Genomic DNA, 24,727 nt, shown 5'->3' on the forward strand with positions numbered 1-24,727 from the left:
AAGTTAATAAGCTAGTTATCTTTCTTCTCTTCTTATTCTTCTCGTGTTCACGTGCTCTCCCCATTTCCAAGATAAGTTTTCTTTGTGTTAGTTTATTCTTTAGTTTATGGACAAGTTTTGAAACCTTAAGTGATATAGAGGCTTAAGGAAAGTTCAAGAATGATTAAAACTAATTGATTAGTGAAATATTGGTGATTGAAGAAAATGGGTTTTTGAATGATATGTTGGAATATGAGTTTTTTATTGATGTTTATTAGTATATTTGACTTTTCAAAGAAGTAAATAAGAGATTAGAAGCCTTGAATGTGATTAAAAGCATGTTAGAAAAAGTGGTATATTTTTTGTTTGAGATGTTCTTTGGAGATTTTAGATGTTATAAGAAGCTAAATGAAGGAAATTTAGTTGGGATAAGTAAATAAGAGTTTAATAGTATTATTAGAGGTAAAAGTAAGGAAATTTAATCGAATTTGGGTAAAAATCAAGCTGAAAATGGAAAATCTGGGTGAGGGTATCGGTAATAGAAGAACAGTTCCAATATTATATGTTTAAATTTGGGGAAATCAGATGATCAATATTAATACTTATGCAATTAGTATCGATATTGATGTGGGTAGCGATACTATGGTGAAGGTATCGATACCATGGATTCCAGAATGCAGAAATGGTATCGATACTAAAGGAAATATTGGTACCATAGTATAGAAGTATCGATACCATGGTAGGGGTATCGATACTATTGAGTTTGGAAAATTAAAATAGGATGAATTTTGATAGAAATTGAATATAATAGTAATTTTAAGTATTATTAAAGGTATAAATGTTAGATAGTTTACTAACATTGGTATGGTATATGTACTTAATGGATGCTTGTGTAGATTGTGACCAAGCTCCTGAGTCAAGTAAGAAAAAGGGCAAAGATAAAGTTGTCGAATAGTTGGACATCCTTAAAGCAAACTAACGAGGCATACCAGGTGAGTGTATTTATTAGTGTACATTAAGAGTTATAAATATGTGTTATTAAAAGTATATGTTACAATTGTATATCATTACTATGTGTACTATAGGCACTATGTGTGCAATGTAACACCCCCAACTCGTATTCGACCCGAATACGAGTCTGAGATGTCACATTACCCTTCAAATCATGTACTTATTTAAAATAGAGGAAAAATTTAAACATACTATATAATTTACATATATTAACTCAAAAACGTTTACAAATTGTTCAGAGCTTATACAATTACTCTTTTAAATACATGCCAACACTACATAATACAAAAAGGGAAACCTATTGTAAATTTTTCTGATCTGATCTTTGTAGAAATTATGATCATCATTAACACAATTAATAGAACTATAACTACTTAACAAACACATGTACATATCATATAACACAATGCTTATATACACTTATAGATTATCCTTAACATGCTTATCATTAATTATATTATTATCACTAATTCCTTTTTATCATATGAACATGTACTTAACATTTCTATACTCATCATAAAACACGTATATCATTTCACAAAAGATAACACATAGCATCATACCAATTGCTTTAATTATTCTCTTTAAAGTCCATGTATACTTCTGAGAACTAAGATATGTGAGTACATAGAGGTTGTGCACATATATTGTCACCACAGCTCGTATAATTCCCACTAGGGGCACATAGAATTTGTCCCGAAGGACCACTCCTTAAGGACCACATACATATTCCAATGGATCAAATAAGTATACCGAAGTACCGCATATATATTCCAAAGGATTACATATATGTCCCGAAGGACCACGTAGAACCCTCGACTCTTGGCATGACAACTATACCCTAGATCTCATAACACATAACATGGGAATTATCATTTATATTTATCACACATTCTCATATTCATGTCACATAGGCATATAAAATCATGGTTTCTTATCACATATATATCTTTATTATCATATAGTTATACAATTTATTATCACATGGCTCATAGTTTCTTAATTAATCACACATACATGCATTCACATAGATCACATATAAAGATACACTTAAACTCTATACATATACATATACATATACTTATATACACATAAACATTATATCACTACATGTGTGTATCCTTGTACTCATATAATCTAATATCAGAATTAGACTCATCATAAGTCTTAATTCTCTAACCTAACTTACACTTAATAACTTGTACTCACCTTGGTTTACTTGCCAATACCAATCTCTTATTTCCTTCTCGTAATTCTTACTCTGACTGCCTATCCGAACTTTGCTTTCGATCGATATCTACACGAATATAATCCAATGAATATCGGGATTTGAATTACTTAACAAGATTCATATCAAAGCAAACTAAATAAAACACTAATTTCCACTTTCCAACTTAAGTAGTATCAGTACTACCAGCATAGTAACGATACTTCTATGCTATTGTACTGATACTCCTCTCTGGTATCGATACCAATATTAGATTCGATGTTGCCTGGTATCGATACCCTTATCGTGGTATCGATACTACTATACTATGGTACTGATACCTCCCCACTGGTATCGATACACCTAGTATCGATAATATCACTTCAGTACCGATACCTCATGAAGATTTATTACTCTTTTCCTTATGGTATCGATACTATTCATGCAGTATTGATACACTACAAAAAAAGTTTCCCATAATTTTCCTTGTAGTATCGGTACGTACTCAACCAGTACTGATACTACTATCCCATAATCTATTTATTAAACCCGAAAATTCCAACACTTTACCCCAAACTCCATTATATATCACCGTAATACCTCATCATCATCAATAACTCACTTTAACTCTTGAATTTAAGAATTTTACTAAACTTTTCATGTGTTCTAAATTCATTTCTAATACTTTAAACTTCTTAATCCTTCTTATGACAAGTCAATATATCACTGTAATACCTCATCATCATCAATAACTTACTTTAACTCTTGAATTTAAGAATTTTACTAAACTTTCCATGTGTTCTAAATTCATTTCTAATACTTTAAATTTCTTAATCCTTCTTATGACAAGTCAAATTTATCAATAGAACTTCAAAAACCTCTTCATACGGATAATTCATTTCTACATCCTTATTATAATTCCCTTTTTAATTCTCTTCTCTTGATGTTTTAATCTTATATAAGCTTTCTTTAAGCTTATATAACACCCAAAGAATAAAACCCAACTTAAAAATCCAAGAATTAAACAGCTAAAATTAAACTCACCTTTGAGTTGAAGCTAACGTGAAGAGGAAGAAGAAGGCAAGAATAAAGGTTATGGATTTTCCCCAAAATTTTCACGTATATATATTCTATTAAAAGAGATAAAATATCTTTTAGGTTGAAAAGACTATAATACAATTCACTCCCTCCATATTTACTATTTAATCCAATGCCAAAATATCCATACTTAAATCCTTGAACTTTTTAATTTTTACTAAATTGGTCACCAAATTTCAAAAACTTTCATTTTAGTCACTAACCCTAATTTTGGGATGTTACATGCAAACCAAAGAATTCATCATAAGTTGATGAACAACCATTTAGGCACTATGTGTGCAACCCACGAAATTCATCATATGGTGATGAACGACCATATCGGCACTAAGTGTGCAAGCCACATAATTCATAATGTGTTTATGAATAACCGTATCGGCACTATGTGTGCACCTTAGAGTACTTATAAGGTTATGAAAACAATGTATTTTGATAGTTATGATATACTTATATTTCAATTACGGCAATTAGGTGCAACTCATGTAACATGTATTTTCATTCATCATATATTGGACAAACAAAGGATAAATTAGAAAAAACTGATTGAAAGGTATGATGGGCATACTAAAGATAGTTATCATGTTATTTGATGAAGATTGGTACGCCAAGCCTAATTGATGTATTGATTTGAATGATACGGTTTTCATTTCTATTTTTGATAATTTGGTTATGCTTATTTAAGTATAATTCATTTTGTATTACTATGCCTCACTAAGTAAATTCTTAGCGTGTGTTGGTTTCACGCGTAGGTAAAAGCCGAGATTAGGAGTAAAGAGTATTGAGCAACTCCAAGCATTAATGAATATACTGCAATATAAGTAAGACATCCTATGATGAAATTTTGACTTAGTTTAGTGGCATGTACTTATGAATGTCCTATTAGCTCTATTTAAATATTTTGGAAATCGGATTGTAATATATTAATTGGATTCTTTTATATTGATTTTAAATATGGATACCATGAACTAGTATTGTTAATCGGAGTATACATGTTTAATATATTATGAAATGGTTTTATTTAAAGAAAACGAAAAATTTTACTGATTTTCAAGTATACAGAATGTTTCAAAAGTCATGTGACTCATGTACGGAAGTGTATATGGGAAATGGGTGTTAAATTAGTAGTTTATAATACTACATAGGGTACATATATAGTGTATACATATATAGTTTATAATAATCATATAGTTTGTATATATATATAGTTTGTATTGACTATATAATTTATATTATATATATAGTTTATGCATATTGTTTCTATAAACTATATACTTTATTACTTTATATAGTTTATATATATAATCTATAGATTGCATATATTAGTTATACATACATATATATACTATATTAATATAAATTATAATTTATAAACTATATACTTTATATAGTTTATACATCTATAGTTTATATACATATATATATTATATTAATATTAATTATAGTTTATAAACTATATATTTTTTATAATTTATACATATATAGTTTATATACATAGTTTATATATATAGCTTATAATAATTGTATAGTTTATATATAAACTTATATTATACTAATATAAATTATATACTTTAATACTTTATATATTTTATATATTGTTTATACATAGTTCATTAATAAATTTTACAGTTTATATATAAACTATATAATTTTTAATGTAAACTTTATATAGTAATATATATGTATTTAATATACTATATATAAAAACTATATACATAAATCTTATATATTATATATTTATATATATAAATTACATAGTTTATTAATAAACTACATTATAAGTGTTTTCTTTTTTTTCAATTTTTTAAATGAATGCAATTTACTCTATTTTTCATTATTTCTTCACATTTTGCATTTATTTTGATTTCATCCTTTTGAGCTTTTTTATTTATTTCAATTTTAAGTCTTTCACTTTTATATCTATTCAATTTAGTCCTTAAATTTATATTTGGATCTTAATTTGGCCATTTGTTATTTGTTATTTATATTTTTGTAACTGGCCCATAACTTTTTAATTAGGTATAATTTATTCCTCTTTTATATTAATTTAAACCTCACATTTTAAATTTAATTCAATTTGGTCCCTTACCTATGTGTGTTGTTTAATTTATTTAAAATTTTATTTTTAATTTTACATTTCTTCAATTTAGTCTTTAAATTTATATTTTTTACAAAATTGATCCATATTTTTTTGTAATTTACTCGAAATCATATATAATTACAACTAGCAATTCAACAATCACGAAAGACGAAAAAATAATTAATCCAAAAATAAAAATGACCTGACCTGAACTCAATATGTATTCGGTAACCATCCGACCTGAATTTTATATGTCAATGATGTGACCCGATCTAAACGAGATCTGACTAAAGTCCACCCGAACTTGAATTAACCTGGTCTTTATCTGCTTCGAACCTTAACTGTTTTGACCTGAACTATTTTGACCCGACCTGAACCCAATCTAGATCTGGTGTAAAATCAACCTGAAAATGACTAAACTTATTTAACATGTACCCGACCTGATCTGAGTCAAACCATTAAATTAACTTGACTTGACTTGTACCCGATTTTACCCGACCTACTAGGATATGATTGAAACCTAACTGATTACCTGATTTTATAGCCCTAATAGTGAACATCTGATCCCAATCGAAAATGCTAGTACACATGCTCATCAGGGGATGCTCGTGCCAGAGTTTGGAGCTTTTATGTAAGCTCTCGATGCCATTTTGACTACATTCTAGCCTCCTTCTTCTCCTCCAGCACCGTAGATGTTGATCCCAAAAGAACTAAAAATTTTGGGAGGTCCTGAGTTTCAGGGAGAAGAGAATGAAGGTCATATAGATGTTGATCTATGGTTAAATGATACTAAGTTGGTGTTGGAGAGTCTTCACTGTTCAGATTTTGAAAAGTTGGGCGGAGCTGTATCTTTACTTCGAGGATCAGCTTGGGTGTGGTAGACCAATACTATGATGTATGCACCATCTGAACAAGTAACCTAGCAGTTCTTCCAGAAGGAATTTAAGAACAAGTTCATCTGTGAGCAATTTAGGCGTGCGATGCTATTGAAGTTTCTTAATCTGAAACAAGGTGATCGAGCAATATATGAGTACGAGGTTGAGTACAACAAGCTGGGTCGTTTTGCTACTAAGGCAATTCCCAATGACAAAGCTCGACGTGATTAGTTCATCGAGGGTTTGAGGCCAAAGTTGAAAGAGATGATCCAAGCTTTAAACTTGCCTAGCCTGCAAGAAGTTATAAACCGAGCAAATTCTATTGCATGGATTGGTTGTCTCCTCATTATGGATGGTTTATTTTCGCAAGAAGCAATTATTTTTTAAAGATGTGGAAGGCTCAGAAATCGTAGTGATAGGCGAAAAAGTGAAATCACCATCCAATGTGATATCAGCAATGACTGCAAGGAAAATGATGTTGGAATGATGTACAACTTTTCTAGCCAACTTGATAGACACTCGAATATTGAAAGCAAGATTAATTTATGTTCCAACAGTTAGGGAGTTTTTGGATGTTTTTCCGGAAGAGTTACCGGGATTACCTCCAGGCCGCAAGGTGGACTTCTAGATTGATGTTTACCCGGGTACTGAACCTATTTCTATGGCTCCATATCGATTGGCTCCAATAGAATTAAAGAATTAAAAGACCAATTGCAGGAGCTGATCGACAGGAGATTTATCAGACCCAATGTTTCTCTTTGGGAGCACCTGTGTTTTTTGTGAAAAAGAAGGACGGATCTATGCGATTATGCATAGATTAACGACAACTAAATAAAGTAACAATAAAGAATAAGTATCCTATTCCGAGGATTGATGATATGTTCGATCAACTGAAAGGTGTGGCAATGTTCTCTAAGGTAGACATGCGGTCAGGATACCACCAATTAAAAATTAAAGAGGAGGATATATCAAAGACAACTTTTCAGACTTGGTATGGACATTACGAATTTGTGGTGATGTCATTTAGATTGACTAATGCTCCTGAAACATTTATAGATTTGATGAATCGAGTATTCGAACCCTACCTCGATAGTTTTGTGGTGGTATTTATTCGATGATATTTTGGTTTATTCGAAGTCAAGAGAGGAGCATAATGCTCATCTTAATGTGGTTCTTCAGACTCTTTGAGAGAAAACGTTATATGCCAAATTATCCAAGTGTAAATTTTATTAGATGAGGTTGTTTTCCTTGGCCATATAGTCTTTGCATAAGGCATAAGAGTAGATCCTAAAAAGATTCAAGTTATAGTGGATTGGTAACCCCCAAGGAATATTTTGGAAGTTTAGAGTTTTTTGGGGATTGTTGGTTATTATAGGTGGTTCGTGAAGAACTTTTCAATGTTAGCTTTTCCACTAACTAAGTTGCTACGGAAAGATGTGCCTTTTGTTTGGTCGGAGAAATGTCAAGAAAGTTTTGAAATACTAAAGAGGATTGTAACAGAGGAACTAGTGCTTGTACAACCTGAGTGGAGTAAAGACTATGTAGTTTTTAGTGATGCGTCCCATAATGGATTGGGATATATCCTTATGCAAGAGGGGAAAGTTGTGGCTTATGCCTCAAGACGACTGAAAACTCGTGAGAAAAATTACCCGACACATGATTTAGAATTGGTAGCGGTCATGTTTGCTTTAAAAATTTGGCATCATTTTATGTACGGTGAGTGGTCCCATATTTATACAAATAATAAGAGTCTAAAGTATTTTTTTACTCAAAAAGAATTGAACTTGAGGAGAGAAGATAGATCGAGCTTTTCAAAGATTATGATGTGATCATCAATTATCATCCAGAGAAGGTTAATGTGGTAGCTGATGCACTTAGCCGAAAGACTTTTGTAGTTTTACGGGCTTTAGATGCACGTGTGTCATTGAAGGAAGATGGCGCCTTGATCGCTGAACTTAAGTTAAAACTGATGTTCTTGGATCGGATTAAAGAGCTACAAGGACAAGATGATAAATGCTTGGCAAGAATTGCGCAAGTAAAAATTGGTAAAGCTAAGGACTGATTAATGTTTATATTATCGTGGAAGACTTTGCATTCCAGATAATGAAGAATTGAAGAAAGATATTCTTTTTAAGCCACGTTATAGTCCTTTGATGATGCATCCAGGTGGGAGTAAGATGTATCAGGATGTAAAGAGTCCTTGTTGGTGGCCTGGAATGAAAACAGTTGAATCAGAGTTTATTGCAAAATGCTTACCATGTCAGCAAGTGAAAGCTTAACATCAAGTGCCTTCTGAATTGCTACAATCGATATCCATTCCTGAGTGGAAGTGGGAACGAGTTACAATGGATTTTGTTTCCGGGCTACCTTTGACACCTGGTAGAAATAACTCAATATGGGTAATTGTGGATAGATTGACCAAGGCAACTCACTTTATTCTAGTTCGGGCAGATTACTCGATGGATAAATATGTGGAGTTATATGTAAAAAAGATAGTCCGGATACATGGAGTACCAGTTTCGATAGTATCCGACCAAGATCCGAGGTTTACTTCGAGATTCTGGAAATCCTTACACGAGGTATTGGGTACTCGATTGAATTTCAATACAGCTTTTTATTCATATACTGATGAGCAGTCAGAACGAACTGTTCATGTATTGGAGGATATGCTAAGGGCATGCGTGATTGAATTCGAAGGATAATGAGAAACATATTTTCCTTTAGCGGAATTTGCTTATAATAATGTTACCAATCGAGTATTAAGATGGCTCTGTATGAAGCCTTGTTTGGAAGGAAGTGTTGAACGCCATTAAATTGGTTTGAGCTAAAAGATTGAGATTTAGTTGGCCTAGATTTAATGAAAGAAATAGAAGATAAAGTGAAAGTTATCCAAGATAATCTTAAGATAGCTTCCGATCGACAAAAGTCTTATGCTAATTTAAAGAGAAAAGAGAATGAATATCACGTGGGGGATAAGGTCTTTCTGAAACTATCGCCTTAAAAGAAAGTGTTTCCATTTGGGCGCAAAGGAAAGCTAAGTCTGAGATTTATTGGACCTTATGAAATTTTAAAAAGGGCCATACGAGTAGCTTATCACTTAGATTTTCCTCGCGATATGGACAATATTCATAATGTTTTTATGTGTTGATGCTCAGGAAGTACCGATCAGATCCATCGTATATCATTACACCAGAGGAAATAGAGATCCAACCAGATTTGACTTACAAGGAAGAACTAGTGCGGATCTCGGCACGAGAAAACAAAGAACAACGTAACAAGAAGATTCCTATAGTTAAAGTACTTTGGCAAAATCATAAAGTCGATAAAGCTACTTAGGAAAGAAAGGAGAACATGAGGAAGCAGTTTCCACACCTCTTCACATCAGGTACGTGGGGAGAATTGTAATACCCCAAATATCAGGTCAGTGACCATAGTGAAAGGATTTAAAATTTGGTGCATTAAATTTAGTAAATTGATAAGTATAGGGAATAATTTAGGAAGTTGTGTTTTAGACTAAATATTAAGAATGGAAGAATAAAGGGGAAATTTAGTCCTTTTGAATGAATGAATTTAATGTTCATTTAATTTGGGTTATTTAATAAAAGTGAATAGGAGAATAAGAAGATAAGTTCTTCTTCTTCTTCTTCTTCTTCACAACCCAAGCCTCCATAGCAAAGGTAAGGCTTCATCTATTAGTTTTTCTTTTCATTTTTGAGTTGGTTTTCAAGCCTTAAGTGATGTAGAGGCTTAAAGAAAGTTCAAAGAGGATTAAAAATAAGAGTTGAAGGATTTATTTGAGATTTAATAAAATGGGTTTTTAAGTGATTTGATTAAATGTGGTTAGATATTGAAGTTTAAAAGCATATTTTACTTGTCAAAGAAGTAAATAAGAGATTTGAAGCCTTAGAAGTGATTAAAAATATTTTTGAAATTTGGCTGTGATTATAGTTTTAAAGGTTTCTTTGGAGTTATTGGATGTTATAGGGAGATTTATGGATGTAAGACTGTTGGTTTGAATAATGACAAGTTTAAGGTTATGATTGGTGATAAAAGTAAGAGATTTAGGCGAAAATGTGGTAAAAATCGAAGTGAAATATGTAAAATCTGGGTAAGGGTATCGGTATTGGGAGAGCAGTATCAATACTATAGGGTTAAATTTGGGGAAAGGGGATGAACATGATGAACAGTATCGATAGTGATGCAAGTAGTATCGATACTGAAGTGGGGTATCGATACCAAGAGGAAAGTATCGATACTATTATTGAAAAATGGATTCCAGAATGTAAAAATGGTATCGATACTGAAGGGATTATCAATACCATAGTATAGAAGTATCGATACCATAGAAGGGGTACCGATACTATTCAACCTGGAATTTTAATTTTGGGTGAAACTTTAATAGAATTCGAGAATAATAGTACTTTTGAGTATTATTATTTTGTATAAATGTTAGAAAGTATACTACCATTTATATTGTATGTGTGTGAATATGGATGCTTGTGTAGATCGTAATCAAGCTCCTGAATCAAGAAAGAAAAGGGCAAGGATAAATTTGTCGAATAGCCAGACATCAGTAAGGCATAATAGTGAGTTATACCAGGTGAGTGCATTTATTGTACTTATATATGATGTGGATGACTTGCGATGAGTCAACCTTGAATGTTTGATTTAAAATATGTTTTACAGTATTTCGATATGTTTTCATAATGTTTATGGAATTGATACAAGAGTAATTGTAGAGTATGAATTGCTCTAAAATGAATAGATGAACGTTCATGTTGTGTAATCTGCTAAGTTAATGAAATATCCCTTTGTATGTGCATTGATAGTCAAAGGTGCATTTCGACATAAATAGTTTATAAAAGTTATCGATCGATTTTTTTTAATACATAACGGTGCATTTTCATATCACTACTATATGTACTTTTGGCACTAGATGTGCAATCATGATATTCATAATTAGTTTATGAAATACCATTTTGATATACAATTATGTATAAAAGTTATCTGTAGACATTCATTTTTGTCAGGGATATAACTATTATATTATAATTATTATTAGTATTATTATATTACTTATGTTTTTATTTCTTGCAGGCTTTACAATAAGCCCAACTGGGGCCTGAACTACAAAAATTAATTACAACCTGACCCAATTGGAGCCCAAGACCCGACCCAAAACTCATCTCGATCCGACCCAACAACCCGACCCGGACCCGGATACAGAAACCCATACTCGTGCCATTTCCAACTCCTACGTGAAGCACCACAACCGAGCAGATGCATGCCCTACTCCACAAACACCAACCCATAACTATCGGCCACCCATGAGCAGACCCATGCTATTGCCGCCCATGCTTTCCCAGCTCATGCCCATACCCTGTAACACGCCAAGCAAGGAGCATACCATATTAGTTTTGTTTTACTGTATAATGTAAATGGGGGACCATTAGCAAACGAGAACTAGAGATACTATCAGTTATTAACCAACAGAGTGAGAAAAAATTAGAAAAGAAAAATCTTAGGACCGAGAAGCAGGGAAAAAGGAGAAAACTCATAATTGTTTTATGACCAAATCCTCTATTAGCATAAAATTAGAATCAAAAAGAAAAAATTACCTTCCATAGTCGAGGAGAAGAACCATCACTATCACTGGAAACCCGAACCCCGTTGAGTCATCAAGGGTAAGATTTTCATTCCTTTACGTTACTATTATTGCATGAAATAGGGTTTGTGGGGTTTTGTTTTCGGTGGAGTTTATATTTAGGCTTGTGAGTTTAGGGTTCTAAGAAAGGAAAGATCGAGGGTTATTTAAGGTCTCAATTCCTCATCGGAGTCTTGGGGAAAGGAAACCCATGGTGGTCGCGTAGTTCGGCAATGAGGGTTGGGGATTAGTTTAAACCTTAGGTTTTGGTTTCTATTGTGAGAGGTTCGAAGTTTGGAGTTTAGGGTTGTTTACAGGGTAAGATTTGTGCCTGCGTAGCTCCTTATCAAAGCTATAGACGGCGGTGGACATTGTGACCACAGTGATTGTTTGGGTTTGCTAAGGAGAGAGAAAAGTGGTGGTTGTTTTTAGGGGAAAGGCTTAGAATGAATTAGGATAAACATTTCGCCCTAAATTTCCCATATATACGACGAGCAGTACGTCGTCGTTTTAGGTGAGGTTGAAACGGTGTCACTTTGAGGTTGTGGGAAAAATATCCCATGTTTTAAGATAGAGGGTTAATTACAGTTCAAGGGTTTTTTAATTATAAACTGTTGCATTTTGGTCACTGAATCAAAGTTTCCAAGTTTTTTAATTTGATCTTCATATTTGCAAGCGATTCTTGTTTAATCATCAGTTTGTGCTATTTTTTATTTTTCGTTTGTTTTTGTATTTAGCTTTTGATTTTTGTTATTTGATAATTTAGTTCTATAACAGACTTGTGTAACGTATTAATCAATTTTTATTTTGTCTAAGAAATTTTGGTGTTTTGCTATTTTCATCCTTTATGGCAGTATTAAATTTAATATTGGGTTATTGGCAGTAGGTTTTTTTTAATGAATGTGCATTTTATTGGATGTATGCATGTATCGTGTAAGCGCACTTTAGTTTAAGTAATATTTTAATGAGATAAATATTATTCTAGTTATTAGTTAATTTAGAATAAAAACCCTTTGTTACATGTAAATATGAATATGATAGGTTTAATAATCCTAAAATATTAAAAATTTACTAATTCCCTTGTAAAATATATAACCATAGGTGCATGTGTATGTATTATTTTAGACTTAGATGTTTATTCGAATGTGTAGCATTATCTAATTAGTTTTTGCATGTTATCCTCACATGCATAACTCGATTTAATGACATAATTGGATTAAGGGTAATTCCTTTTAATTTAAAATTGTTTTGAGTGGCTTGTCTTAACTCATTAGAGAACTGCTTTTGACGATTTTGAATTAAAAGTGTTTCCCATTAGTGACACCTAAAAATTGATTCATCACTTTAAAATTTGGGAATGGACGAAAAAGAATTGTTTGGCTATTTAAATTTGTCGAGAAAAGGTTGTTATAACGCATCTAAGATCTGGTCTCGATATTTTTAAATAATCGAATATTCTTTATCTTTCTAAAAGGTTGGGTAATTTTAATTTAATCTATTTTGGTGCTTTGAATATTTTAAAATTTGTATGATGTTGTTTTGTTGGGGGATCATAAATCAAATTAAAATCTTTGTAAATTTCAATGCAAAGACGTTAATTAATCGACTAGGTATTGATTTAGGACGATGTGGGGATACTAATCATTCCCCATGCGTAACCGACTCTCGAACTCATTTTTTGGTAACGCGAACCTTCATTTGTTGTTTTAATTAAAATTAATTTTTATTTAAAATAACAAAAACATTTTTGGGTTCTCAATCACACCCTAATCAAAGATTGGTGGCGACTCTTCGAACCGCATGTTTTTTTATCGTAAAGGAATTTCCAAATTTTCGAAACGAGAGGTTTATTTAAATCACATTACTTTTTAATTAAAAATTAATCATAAGAAGAAATTAAAAATGGTGTGGTTTTTCAAAATATCACTTTTAAGGGAAAAATCATTTCGACATTATCGATCGATTTTGTTTAATGCATAAAGGTGCATTTTTGTATCAATACTGCGTGTACTTTTGGCACTATATGTGCATCCATGTAATTCATAATAAGTTTGTGAATTTCCATTTCGGCACTTCGGTGCAATGCATGTACCTTGCATTCTCATTTGACATACATTGGGCAAATAGAGGATACATTGGAAAAATATTGTTTGATAGGTATGTTGGGCATGCTAAATATAGTTTATCAGGCTATGTGAATGAATCTTGGTTCGCCAAGCCAATTTTTGTATTACTATGATTTATACGATTTTCATTCATAGTTTGATATTTTATGATATGCTTATATTTAAGTACAATTCATTTTGTATTACTATGCCTCACTAAGTAAATATTTAGCATGTGTTGATTTCACATGGAGGAAATAACAAAGACTAGCGGAGTAAGGAGTGCATCGGATATCATCAATCAAACGTTGCCTCATCAATAACTGTAGGACAATTATGTCCACTTTTGATAATCAGATGGCATGTATTTGGATTTATGAAAATGCTCTGGAATTGTATTTTAACTTATAATTTTTTTAATATGTTATAACTTTAAGATTATTTTATCTATGAAAAGTTGATGAGCGTTTTATTATTATTATATAAAAATGTTTATTTTTAGAAACAAAATTTTACTGGTTACAAATAAGGAAATGTTTTAAAAAGTCACGTGACACCATTGACTTGTGTACTGAAAACGTATATGAGAAATAGATATTACAGGTTAGGTCATACCGGTTCGGGTCGGGTCGAGTCAAGCGGGTCGGGCAAGCGGGTCAGGTTAACTTGTTCGGCCCGGGTTGGGCCAATTCGGACCATTCCAGACAGGCTGGACCGATTCTAGAACATTTCCAGGGTAGGCAGAGTAAGCCCGCGTGCACTGCCGGAGCGTGGCGGCGACAGAGGTCTGGTTGGTCAGTCGTTTCATCCCGAAGCATCTATACACCATCAACAAGACAAGTCAATTCAAAAATTAACCAAAACGAAAAGAAACTTAACTAAACTATAAACCCGAAACTTACCCACAATCGAATCAGCAACGGCGCGTCAACGATGAACGAAACTGGTTAGGTTTTGTTCGCACGTCACCGTTAAAGCTTATGGAAATAGCAGTGAACGACAACGCCGACTAGGTCGGTCAGAATTTGACGAAAGCAACGATGAAATTTTGGGATTTTCGTCGCATGAAAAATGGTCAATTCACGATGATATAAGGCGTTTCACGGTGCGACGATGCTTAGGCTTTGGTCGGGGCAGTACAGAAGTTCGAACGGGGGTGACAGTGCATCGAATGACAACTAGACGACGACGAATTGAGGTAATGATCGGTGGGGTGTAGTTAGGGTTAGGGATTATACTGGTTTGAATTTTGGGGATTTTTTGGGGTTAACCAGGTTTTAATTTACCAAATGAAATTGGGAAAATTCAAGGATAAGTCCTTGAACTTCCCACATGCTTTGAAACAAAACTGTAACTTTGAAAATTTTACAATTTGGTCCTCAATTTCTTCCTTGTTATAACCTTAATTCGATACTTAAAATTATTAAAAAAAATATCCCTAAATTGGGGTGTGACAATGAGAGAGAATACAATTTAATAAAAAAAATGATGTAATTTATCCTTAACAAAATTTCGATTTTTTTTCCAGGTATTGCTGGTATCGAGATTCTCAGATCTAATTAAAAGATGGAGGTGAAAGAAAAGACCCACTATTCTCAAAATAACCAAGAGAAAGTGATGCTTTCATTAATTTCAAAATTATTATAAGTTAAAGTCTCTCTTAATTTGTTAAATAATTAAGGAAAATAGTTTTGCTTGGTGGTTTGAATGAAATCTTTTCCCATTCCTAAGATTGGGTTCGAGTCTTCCTTCAAACGTTAAAATTTTCATTTTATGTAAATAAATTGTTTGTAAATTATTTATAATAAATATTATTTCTATTTTAGTATAAAAATTATTGATATGACAAATTATCACGTCAGTATCTCTCTTCATTTATTTTTAGGGTAAAGTATGTAAATAGTCTATGAACTTTTAGGATGCTTGTATTTTGGTCACCTAATTTTTTAAACTTACAATATAGTCATTAAACTATTAGTTCGTTTTCTTTTTTATCCCTGTCGTTACCTTTCGTTAGTTTTTGCTGCCCTCCGTTAACTTTATTTTCTACTAACTTGGCAGTTAACCCTTCTTCTTCTTCAACAGAAAATATTATGGTCTTCTTTTTTTCTTCTTCAACAGGAAATATTTTGGTCAAATTGTTACTAAACATTTATAGGAGATTCCCCCACTTTATTTTGTCCCTTTAAAGGCAAAAAAGATACAAATCTTCCTTGATATCTTTCAAGACTCCTCAAAACCCCACTTCACATTCCCCTGAAACTCATTCAATGATTCTCCATATTCTCACCAAAACTAGAAATTCAAACCAGCGAGCAGGAGCGAGATTATTGCATATACTTCAAGTAGAAATTATGCAATGTTTAGCTTCCGACCATATATGTGTCACAGGAATATATATAAGAGAGTGAGAGAGAGCAAGCGTTAGCATTCTCAAAATCACAGCTTGTTTTAGTCCAAGCTTCATTGTCTTATCAACTTTTCAGAGTAGTTTGATATCGCAAAATCTTTTTAAGCAAATGACCTGACTGTCCGAATGGCTCCAAGAGATTCCTAAATATTAATGTAGCTCATGAAGGGATAGACTGTCAATAAACGATAATGACCTTACCAAATATATAAGAAATCAGATATTTTTGATACAAACCTCAGCCATTGATGCTGCTACTGCAGTTGTGGCTTGTATTAAAAACAACTGGGTTTTCTTTATTTTTGTATCTTGAGACGAAAACAACAGGATAATGCAGAAACAAAGGATTAAAGAAGAAGAACAAAGAGAGAGATAGAAAGGGGAAGAGAAGGACGAACCTCTTACCGATCCAGAGTTAGATTTCTTTGTAGCAATATTGGGTTTGCTTGTGAACCTATTATGAACCTAGTGGAGAAGGATGAACATAATAGGTTCATGTACCTTCTTCAATGCAGTGGTTGGGCAATGTGTGTGTGAAGAAGAAGAAGAATTAACTACCACCTCAGCAAACTGTCACGTCAGCAAAAACTAACGGAAGGTAGTGGTAGGGAAAAATGAAAACGCACTAAATGTGTTACACGTAGGTTAAAAGAAGCAGGAAGAACAAAGCTAAGATCAGTAAAGACAACATACCTCTACCATAAGATCATATCAGAAGTAATTTACAAAGTATATATTTTGTTGTAATAAATGTGTTACCATGTAGATAAAGGTGTGAATTACATATGCTATGATCACTTTTGTAAACATACAATATTATATTTATGTGAATTATTGAGTTTTTAATTTTCAAAATAAGTTGAATGATGTTTTTTCTATTTTTGATTAAAGGTTTTATCATATTTATTCATATGTATGTTTAAAATTTTAACTATATCTTCAATATAGATGTTTTGAAAAGTTAATGTGACACCTCAGACTCGAATCCGAGTCAGATACGGGTTAGGGATGTTACAGTAAGGAACTCCCTTAGGGTGGCACCTCTACTATGTGCTTTGGGTAAGTCCTTATGGACCTAAGGGCACTCCCCTCAAGTGGGCACCTACGCTTCGGCTAGGGTAAGACCTTATGAACCCAAGGTGTTCCGTTAGATTGACACCTATGCCCAATGGGCCTAGGCTAAGTTCTTATGGATGCAGTTATAGGGAACTGCATATTGGTGTTTAGTTTGAGGGTTTTACTACAATTTTAAAAATAAGTTTTAAACTATTACTGCTTTAAAAAGATCTGTACATTTTCACTGGTTTTGTGGGAACACACTAGACACCCCTTTTTTATCTCCTAAACCTAGTCCTCTGAATGCTCCCTCTGAACTGTGAGCTTCATGTCTTTTACTACCTGAAATATCAGTGGGATCTCATCTCATCACAAAAATCTGTAGATGTTTGAATCAATAAGGAAAATTTTGTTTACCTATTATATACATGTCCTTCAACATCACTTGGTAGTTCTGTATTACTGAGCTTCCCAAACCTCACTCTTTACTCACTATTTCAGGTTAAAAGAATTGATCCAATGCATCTATCGACATCGGTATTGGAGTTTCACTGGCGTTCTCGCGGAGTACGGTGCATGTGATTAGGGGGAATATAGGTTGTATTATGTTTTTATATCCGAGTCTGAAACATGTATGGTTTTAATTTTGTTTGTAGTATATGAACGGTTTTCTGAACTTGTATTTTAATTATAATTTGTTTTATGATTTTAAACGTTTTAAAAGAAATTTTAAAATTTTCTGGGATTTTTACTTTGGGTCGCTCCGGTGGCCCTAATGTGACATCTCGGATCGGATCGGGCCACCCACATCGGTCTGTGGGTGTTACATCTTGATTATGATATGAAAGTCGTTTGAGATTTTGAGATTAGATTTTATTATATCCACTCAGTAGGTTAACATCCAACTCCACAAATTTTTTAACGAAAAATGACAAGTTTGAAACATATGAATAGTCACGTGATAATTTTGTAATTTTTAATAGTCGAAAGACTCAATGAAATAACACCCTATAGTTGAGGGGTCACTTTATAACTTTTAATAATTGAAAGACTAAAAAGAATACCTAGTCATAGAACCATTTATGTACTTTACCCATTATTCAATTGAGGTCCCTCGTGGCCAAGATTCTTAAGCTGATGCGTTCCTTCTTTCATTGTTCATTCTTACATGTTCATCGCTCCGATAATGATGTTGCGCACATATTTGCTCATCACTACTATATTTTGGACTTGTGCCCCTCTAGGATTTACCTTCTCTTTAGTGTTTGTTGATGGAGCTTAGTACTTTTTCTATATCTTCTATGTGCTTATTATGACATTTGTATACTTTTTGGATTGACAATAATATTACATTTTCCTAAAAATGTTTATTACTTTTAGATAACAACAATAATTTTTCGGGTTTGCTTATAAAATCAACAAAATTTCAAGTTTTCCAAAAATATAACTTTTAATCCAAATATATTTTTTAGGATAAAGTAGATAAATGATTTTCTTTTGTTGAGTCTCCATTATTAAAAGTTATAAAATGGCTCCTCAATTATAGCGTTTTTGCTTTGTCGAGTCGCTCAATTATTAAAAAGTTATAAAATGATCATCTCACTATTTATATGTTTCAAACTCATCATTTTTAGTTAAAATTTGATGATAATCTGAGTTAAATTTTAATCTATTAAATGAGATATAATAGTCGTTTAAGATTTTGGGATCATATTTTATCATATCACAATCAACAGATTAACGTCCAACTCATAATATCGTTAATTTTTTAGTAGAAAATGTCGAATTTAGAATATATAAATAATCAAAAGATAATTTAATAACTTTTATTAGTCGAAGAACTTAACAAAACAAATTCTATAGTTGAAAAATCATTTTGTAATTTTTAATAGTTGCTGAATTTAACAAAATAAAATTTTATAAAAATATTATTTTATAACTTTTAATAATCGAAACTCAATAAAATAACATCATATAATCGATTGACGCTTTAAACTTTATGTTATTTAACATTAGCTGTTAAAATAGGAAATGACGAAATTGATGATTAAAGCGGCTAACTAAAAAAAACATTTATCCAAGTCCAGTTTCCATACAATTTTACTCAAAAAAAAAATAGTAGAAGATTGTTTATAAATAATATTCAAAGGGAACATTGAACACCTGTCTGCTACAGTGAACCAGTTGATGGACACCTCATACTTGAGAGCCGGAAATTTAAAGCTGAAACATGGCGGCCTTTCCAACGAAGAATCTCTTTTCCCATGTCTTTTTCTTCGATTACAATTCAAAATTCCCAAGTAAAATCCATCCATGGTGTAGCATGTCTTCCTTCAAATTAAATAAATAAATAAATTACTTGTTCATTATGACATCTTCTATGTCTTAGGCTCCTACTTTACGCGTTTCGTTCCTCTGTCTATCTTTTTGATCTCTTCGTTCTTTCATTCATTTTTGTTGGGGGGAGGGGATTAAAAATGAAGAAATCAAAATTATCGAAGATAGGTAGGTTCGACTCCTTTTCCTTAGCAAAACAACGATCCGTTCAGATTCTGTTCATCGTCGGTTTCCTCTACTTAGTTTTGGTTTCTGTCGAGATCCCATTCGTGTTTCGAACTGGGTTCAGTAATTTGTCTCAAGAACAATTAACACGGCTTTCCAGACTCGCAGCTGAGTTCGATGTTCAAGAACAAGACGCGCCGACTCGTCCCTTGAACTGGGTTTCCAAAAACGCGCCATCCCCAACTCATCTGAGTAGTCGGTCTAGGATCGTTTCTAATTTGTCTTTCGATGCTAAATCCTTTGACCCGGGTGCGAAAGACGGGTCGTTGGAGCTCCATAAATCAGCAAAGGTTGCTTGGGAAGTTGGGAGAAAGCTCTGGGAAGAACTCGAATCAGGGGAAGTTAGAATCGACTCGGTAATCAAGCCCAAAAAACTCAAGAACGAATCTGAGCTCTGTAGACCTTCGGTTTCTTTATCGGAATCGGAGTTTTTGGCCCAGGGGAAGGTCATGGTGCTTCCCTGCGGACTTACTTTGGGGTCCCACATAACGGTGGTGGGGAAACCGAGAGCGGCACATGCGGAGACAAATTCGAGGATAGCGTTGCTGAAGGATGGGGAAGATTCCGTTATGGTTTCGCAGTTTATGATGGAGTTGCAGGGCCTGAAGACGGTGGATGGGGAGGAGCCGCCGCGGATTCTTCATTTTAATCCGAGGTTAAAAGGGGATTGGAGTAGGAAGCCTGTGATCGAGCAGAACACTTGTTATAGGATGCAGTGGGGAACTGCGTTGCGTTGTGAAGGTTGGAAGTCCAAGGCTGAGGATGAGACTGGTGAGTTTGGTGCTTCTTTTTTTAATTGAATTTATGAAAAAGATGTGATTAGCTTACTGGATTATTATGCTCTTATATGCAACATACTAAATCAAGAGTTTTTTTTTTTGGATTTGCATTAGAACATTTAAAGTAATTTGTATTTTTTTTTTGGATAAAATGTATGCATTATATACAAAGAAGCAGATAAATTCAATCCAAGTACCCCACGGCATACAAAGTTGCGGGTCTAGTTTCAGCCTGTAATTTGAAGTAATTTGTTGATAGTTTGCAGTTAACCTTTTACTTCTTCTATATAGGACATCAGTAGTGATGGACAGAAGGGGACCAGGTGGGGCAGTCGTCCTTAAAATTCCAGATTCTCATATATTTTATAGATATTTTCTTTATATTTTTTATTGATAGTCTATTTTAGCCTCTGAACTTTTATAAGTCGCTCCTAATATCCTAAATTTTATAAGTTTGTCCGGTGACAGTTTGATCTTGGTTCCGTCCCTGGACATAAGTGTGTTCCTAATTGATTTTTTCTCGTACCATCTTATTAGTAGCTGGAATATTTTTGTTTGGGATTAAGTCCTGTCAGATATGTTTGTGTTTGATGTAGGTTTGTTAAGTCTAGACTCTAGGATTAGTATGTTTCAGAATACAAATTTTTATTCTTGGTGAATTCATTCATCTGCATTCCACGGAAAAAAAGTATTGGTATAATCTATTTTTTTTGTAAGTTCATCCACATATTTGTAGGATCATAACTCCGAACTCTTATCAAAATATATATCTGAAACAGTTCCTATATACGAGTACTTCAAGGAAAATAAAGAATCATGGTAACAAAGAGCTGCTAGGCTGATTTGTAAATGCAATTTCCTGCCATTTTGTTTTTGTGTTTTGGATGTTCTTCCTTCGTCGTTTAATGGACCGTGACTTGTTTTCTGGTGATATTGTGATCAACTTTCGTGTGTGACTTGTGATTTTATAGTTAGTATATTGTGTTTTGTCAACAGCAAGGAAAATGCTGCCTGCTGTTGCTGTGACTTGCTTCTTCAAAATCTCCTTTTTAGATTTTATGGGTTGCAATTTTACTTTGGGTTTCATCAAAATATTGGTTACTGATATGTGTAATTTGGAGGCAGATAGGAGATATTGGTTGCCCAGAAAACTTTTAAACTATTAGATTTGCTTTGTAGTTAAATCATATTGTTCTAGAGCTGTCTTTTGACTATAAAAGAGACATAATAAGTGATCAGGAAGTTTTTTTTCTCTCATTTGGTAAACTCCCATAGCATGCGTCTCCCTCTCTTTTCTTCCTCTTCCCTTGCAGTCCTTGCTTTTCTTCTATTTGAAATGCTGCACAATACCAATACGCTGTTTTGAATTGTTTGTGACGATCTTCTTTATTTTCATCCCCGATTCTCATGTGCCCACAAAATTGTCTACTCTGCAGTTGATGGTCAGGTCAAGTGTGAGAAGTGGATACGGGATGATAACTATCGTTCTAAGGAATCTAATGCAACATGGTGGTTGGAAAGGTTAACAGGTCGAACAAAGAAGGTGAATGTTGACTGGCCTTTCCCATTCACCGAGGGCAAGCTTTTTGTCTTGACTCTTGGTGCTGGTTTGGAGGGATACCATGTTAATGTTGATGGGAGGCTTATTACTTCTTTTCCTTACCGGACTGTAAGTTACATGAAGTAAACTTAATATTATTATCTTGTCTTGCTTCTTTTCTTATATGATATGATCTTGTTGATAGGGGTATACTCTTGAGGATGCTACTGGACTAACATTGAATGGAGACATTGATGTCCACTCTATATTTGCGGCATCTTTGCCTACATCACATCCTAGTTTTTCTCCTCAAAAGCATCCTGAGATGTCCAATAGATGGAAGGCTCCACCACTTCCTGAGCGACCTGCGGATCTGTTTATTGGTGTACTTTCAGCAGGCAATCATTTCGCTGAGCGAATGGCTGTGAGGAAGTCTTGGATGCAGCACAAGTTTGTTAAATCTTCAAGTGTAGTTGCTCGTTTCTTTGTGGCGATGGTAAGTTAAGACTATCCTAGACTTAAGGTTCTATATTTTCACACCCTAAGTTCTGTTTTTTACCATCACCTCTATATGTTTGGATAGAATACAAGAAAGGAAGTGAACGTAGAACTGAAGAGAGAAGCAGAATTTTTTGGAGATATCGTCATTGTGCCATATATGGACAACTACGACCTTGTCGTGTTAAAAACTGTTGCAATCTGTGAATATGGGGTGAGTAAAATTGTTTCCAAGTTCGAAGAAATGAATGTTCAAAACTTTCTTGAGACTATTTAAAAGGTTTGCTCGAAACAGGCTCGTGTAGCCGCTGCCAAGTATATAATGAAGTGCGATGATGACACATTCGTGAGAGTAGAGGCAGTTCTTAATGAAGCAAAGAGAGCACATAATGATCGCAGTTTGTATATTGGAAACATCAACTATTACCACAAGCCCTTACGCTCTGGTAAATGGGCAGTAACATATGAGGTATGCATAGTTTCCTGCTATGGTTTATTTCGGTTCTTGAGTTGAAGCATAATATAGTATGAATCATTGATGGTTTGGCTTATGGAAAGATCAACCTATATTGATCGCAATGCTGCTTGCATCAAAGATTTTTGCTCACTTTCAAATCATATCCGTAATAATGACGACGAAGTAGAGCATTTTGATATGCATATAATATGGTTTTGTTATCGGCTCCAGGTTCTAACATCTAACCCCTTTCTTTATTCAGGAGTGGGCAGAGGATGCTTATCCGCCGTATGCTAACGGGCCAGGCTACATATTGTCATCCGACATTGCTCACTTCATCGTCTCTGAATTTGAAAAGCACAATTTAAGAGTAAGTTACAATGGCCTCTCCCATTTTTCCAAGACCCTGGTGTTGGGATATAAGGCTGTAAACGAACTGAACCCTCTGTGCATCATTTGGCAAGAAGTTTGTTTATGTTCGTTTATTTATTAAACGAAAGAACATAAACAAGATTTTATGTTTGTTTAATTAAACGGACATGAACGAATACTAACAAAGGGTTCGTTCGTTCATTTATGTTTGTAAATGTTCAATAATTTGTTTGTTTATGTTAACTATGAAGTTGCAGCTTATATTTATGTGGTTACTGTAGTTTTGGTTTATGTTTATTTGCGTTTGTTTATATCCGTTTTACTATTTTAATGAATGAACACGAACATACTGCATTCTGCGAACATGACCAAGAAATTATGTTAGTTCAGTTGTTTGTGTTGGCTTTTGTTCGGCTAAAATTAAATGAACGAACATATACATATTCTTGTCTGTGTTCTTTCGGTTGCATTGGGATTTATTGAAAAAAAATGAAAAATGTGCAGTTGTTCAAGATGGAAGATGTGAGTATGGGGATGTGGGTGGAGAAATTCAACAGCACAAAAGAGGTGGATTATGTACACAGTTTGAAGTTCTGCCAATTCGGGTGCATAGAAGATTATTATACAGCTCATTACCAGTCTCCAAGACAGATGATGTGCATGTGGGACAAGTTGCAAAAGCAGACAAGGCCTCTATGTTGTAATATGAGATAGTCTCCCTTTTTTGTAATAAATATTTGATAAACATTCTTGGCATTACTCTAAATTTTGCACTTCGTAAAATTTGGATCTATTTTTTTATCCATATTATTATTATTAATATTATTATTATTATTATTATTATTATTATTATTATTTTTATTATTATTATTATTATTATTATTTTTACTATTATTATTTATTATTATTATATATTACTATTATTATTATTATTATTATATTATTTATCATTATTATATTATTATTAAATATATTAAATACATATAAATTACAGACCAATTACAATTGAACCGGCCCAGTTACAAACCAACCAGAATCGGTCCAAATCCAACCAGAAACC

The 24,727-nt window shown here is 33.2% G+C and overlaps 1 protein-coding gene across 1 annotated transcript; it reads left to right on the forward strand.

Annotated features, from left to right (window-relative positions):
• The first annotated feature begins 19,675 nt into the window (after positions 1-19,675).
• LOC120158560 (hydroxyproline O-galactosyltransferase GALT6-like) lies at positions 19,676-24,487 on the forward strand. Its single transcript, XM_039169380.1, has 7 exons — positions 19,676-20,792; positions 22,237-22,469; positions 22,546-22,836; positions 22,924-23,052; positions 23,134-23,307; positions 23,558-23,665; positions 24,172-24,487. The coding sequence occupies exons 1-7, from the start codon at positions 19,937-19,939 to the stop codon at positions 24,379-24,381; spliced, it is 2,001 nt and encodes a 666-aa protein (XP_039025311.1). The 5' UTR covers positions 19,676-19,936; the 3' UTR covers positions 24,382-24,487.
• The last annotated feature ends 240 nt before the right edge of the window (positions 24,488-24,727 follow it).

The sequence above is a fragment of the Hibiscus syriacus genome, unplaced genomic scaffold (genome assembly GCF_006381635.1).
Source record: "Hibiscus syriacus cultivar Baekdansim isolate YM2019G1 unplaced genomic scaffold, ASM638163v2 tig00111330_pilon, whole genome shotgun sequence".
Taxonomy (NCBI): Eukaryota; Viridiplantae; Streptophyta; class Magnoliopsida; order Malvales; family Malvaceae; genus Hibiscus; species Hibiscus syriacus.

Excerpts from the sequence above, each read along its gene's own strand:
- LOC120158560 (XM_039169380.1), top strand. The coding sequence starts at position 19,937 with ATGAAGAAATCAAAATTATCGAAGATAGGTAGGTTCGACTCCTTTTCC. Across the intron at positions 22,470-22,545 it reads CTTCTTTTCCTTACCGGACT|GGGTATACTCTTGAGGATGC; the intron begins GTAAGTTACATG and ends TCTTGTTGATAG. Across the intron at positions 23,308-23,557 it reads AATGGGCAGTAACATATGAG|GAGTGGGCAGAGGATGCTTA; the intron begins GTATGCATAGTT and ends TTCTTTATTCAG.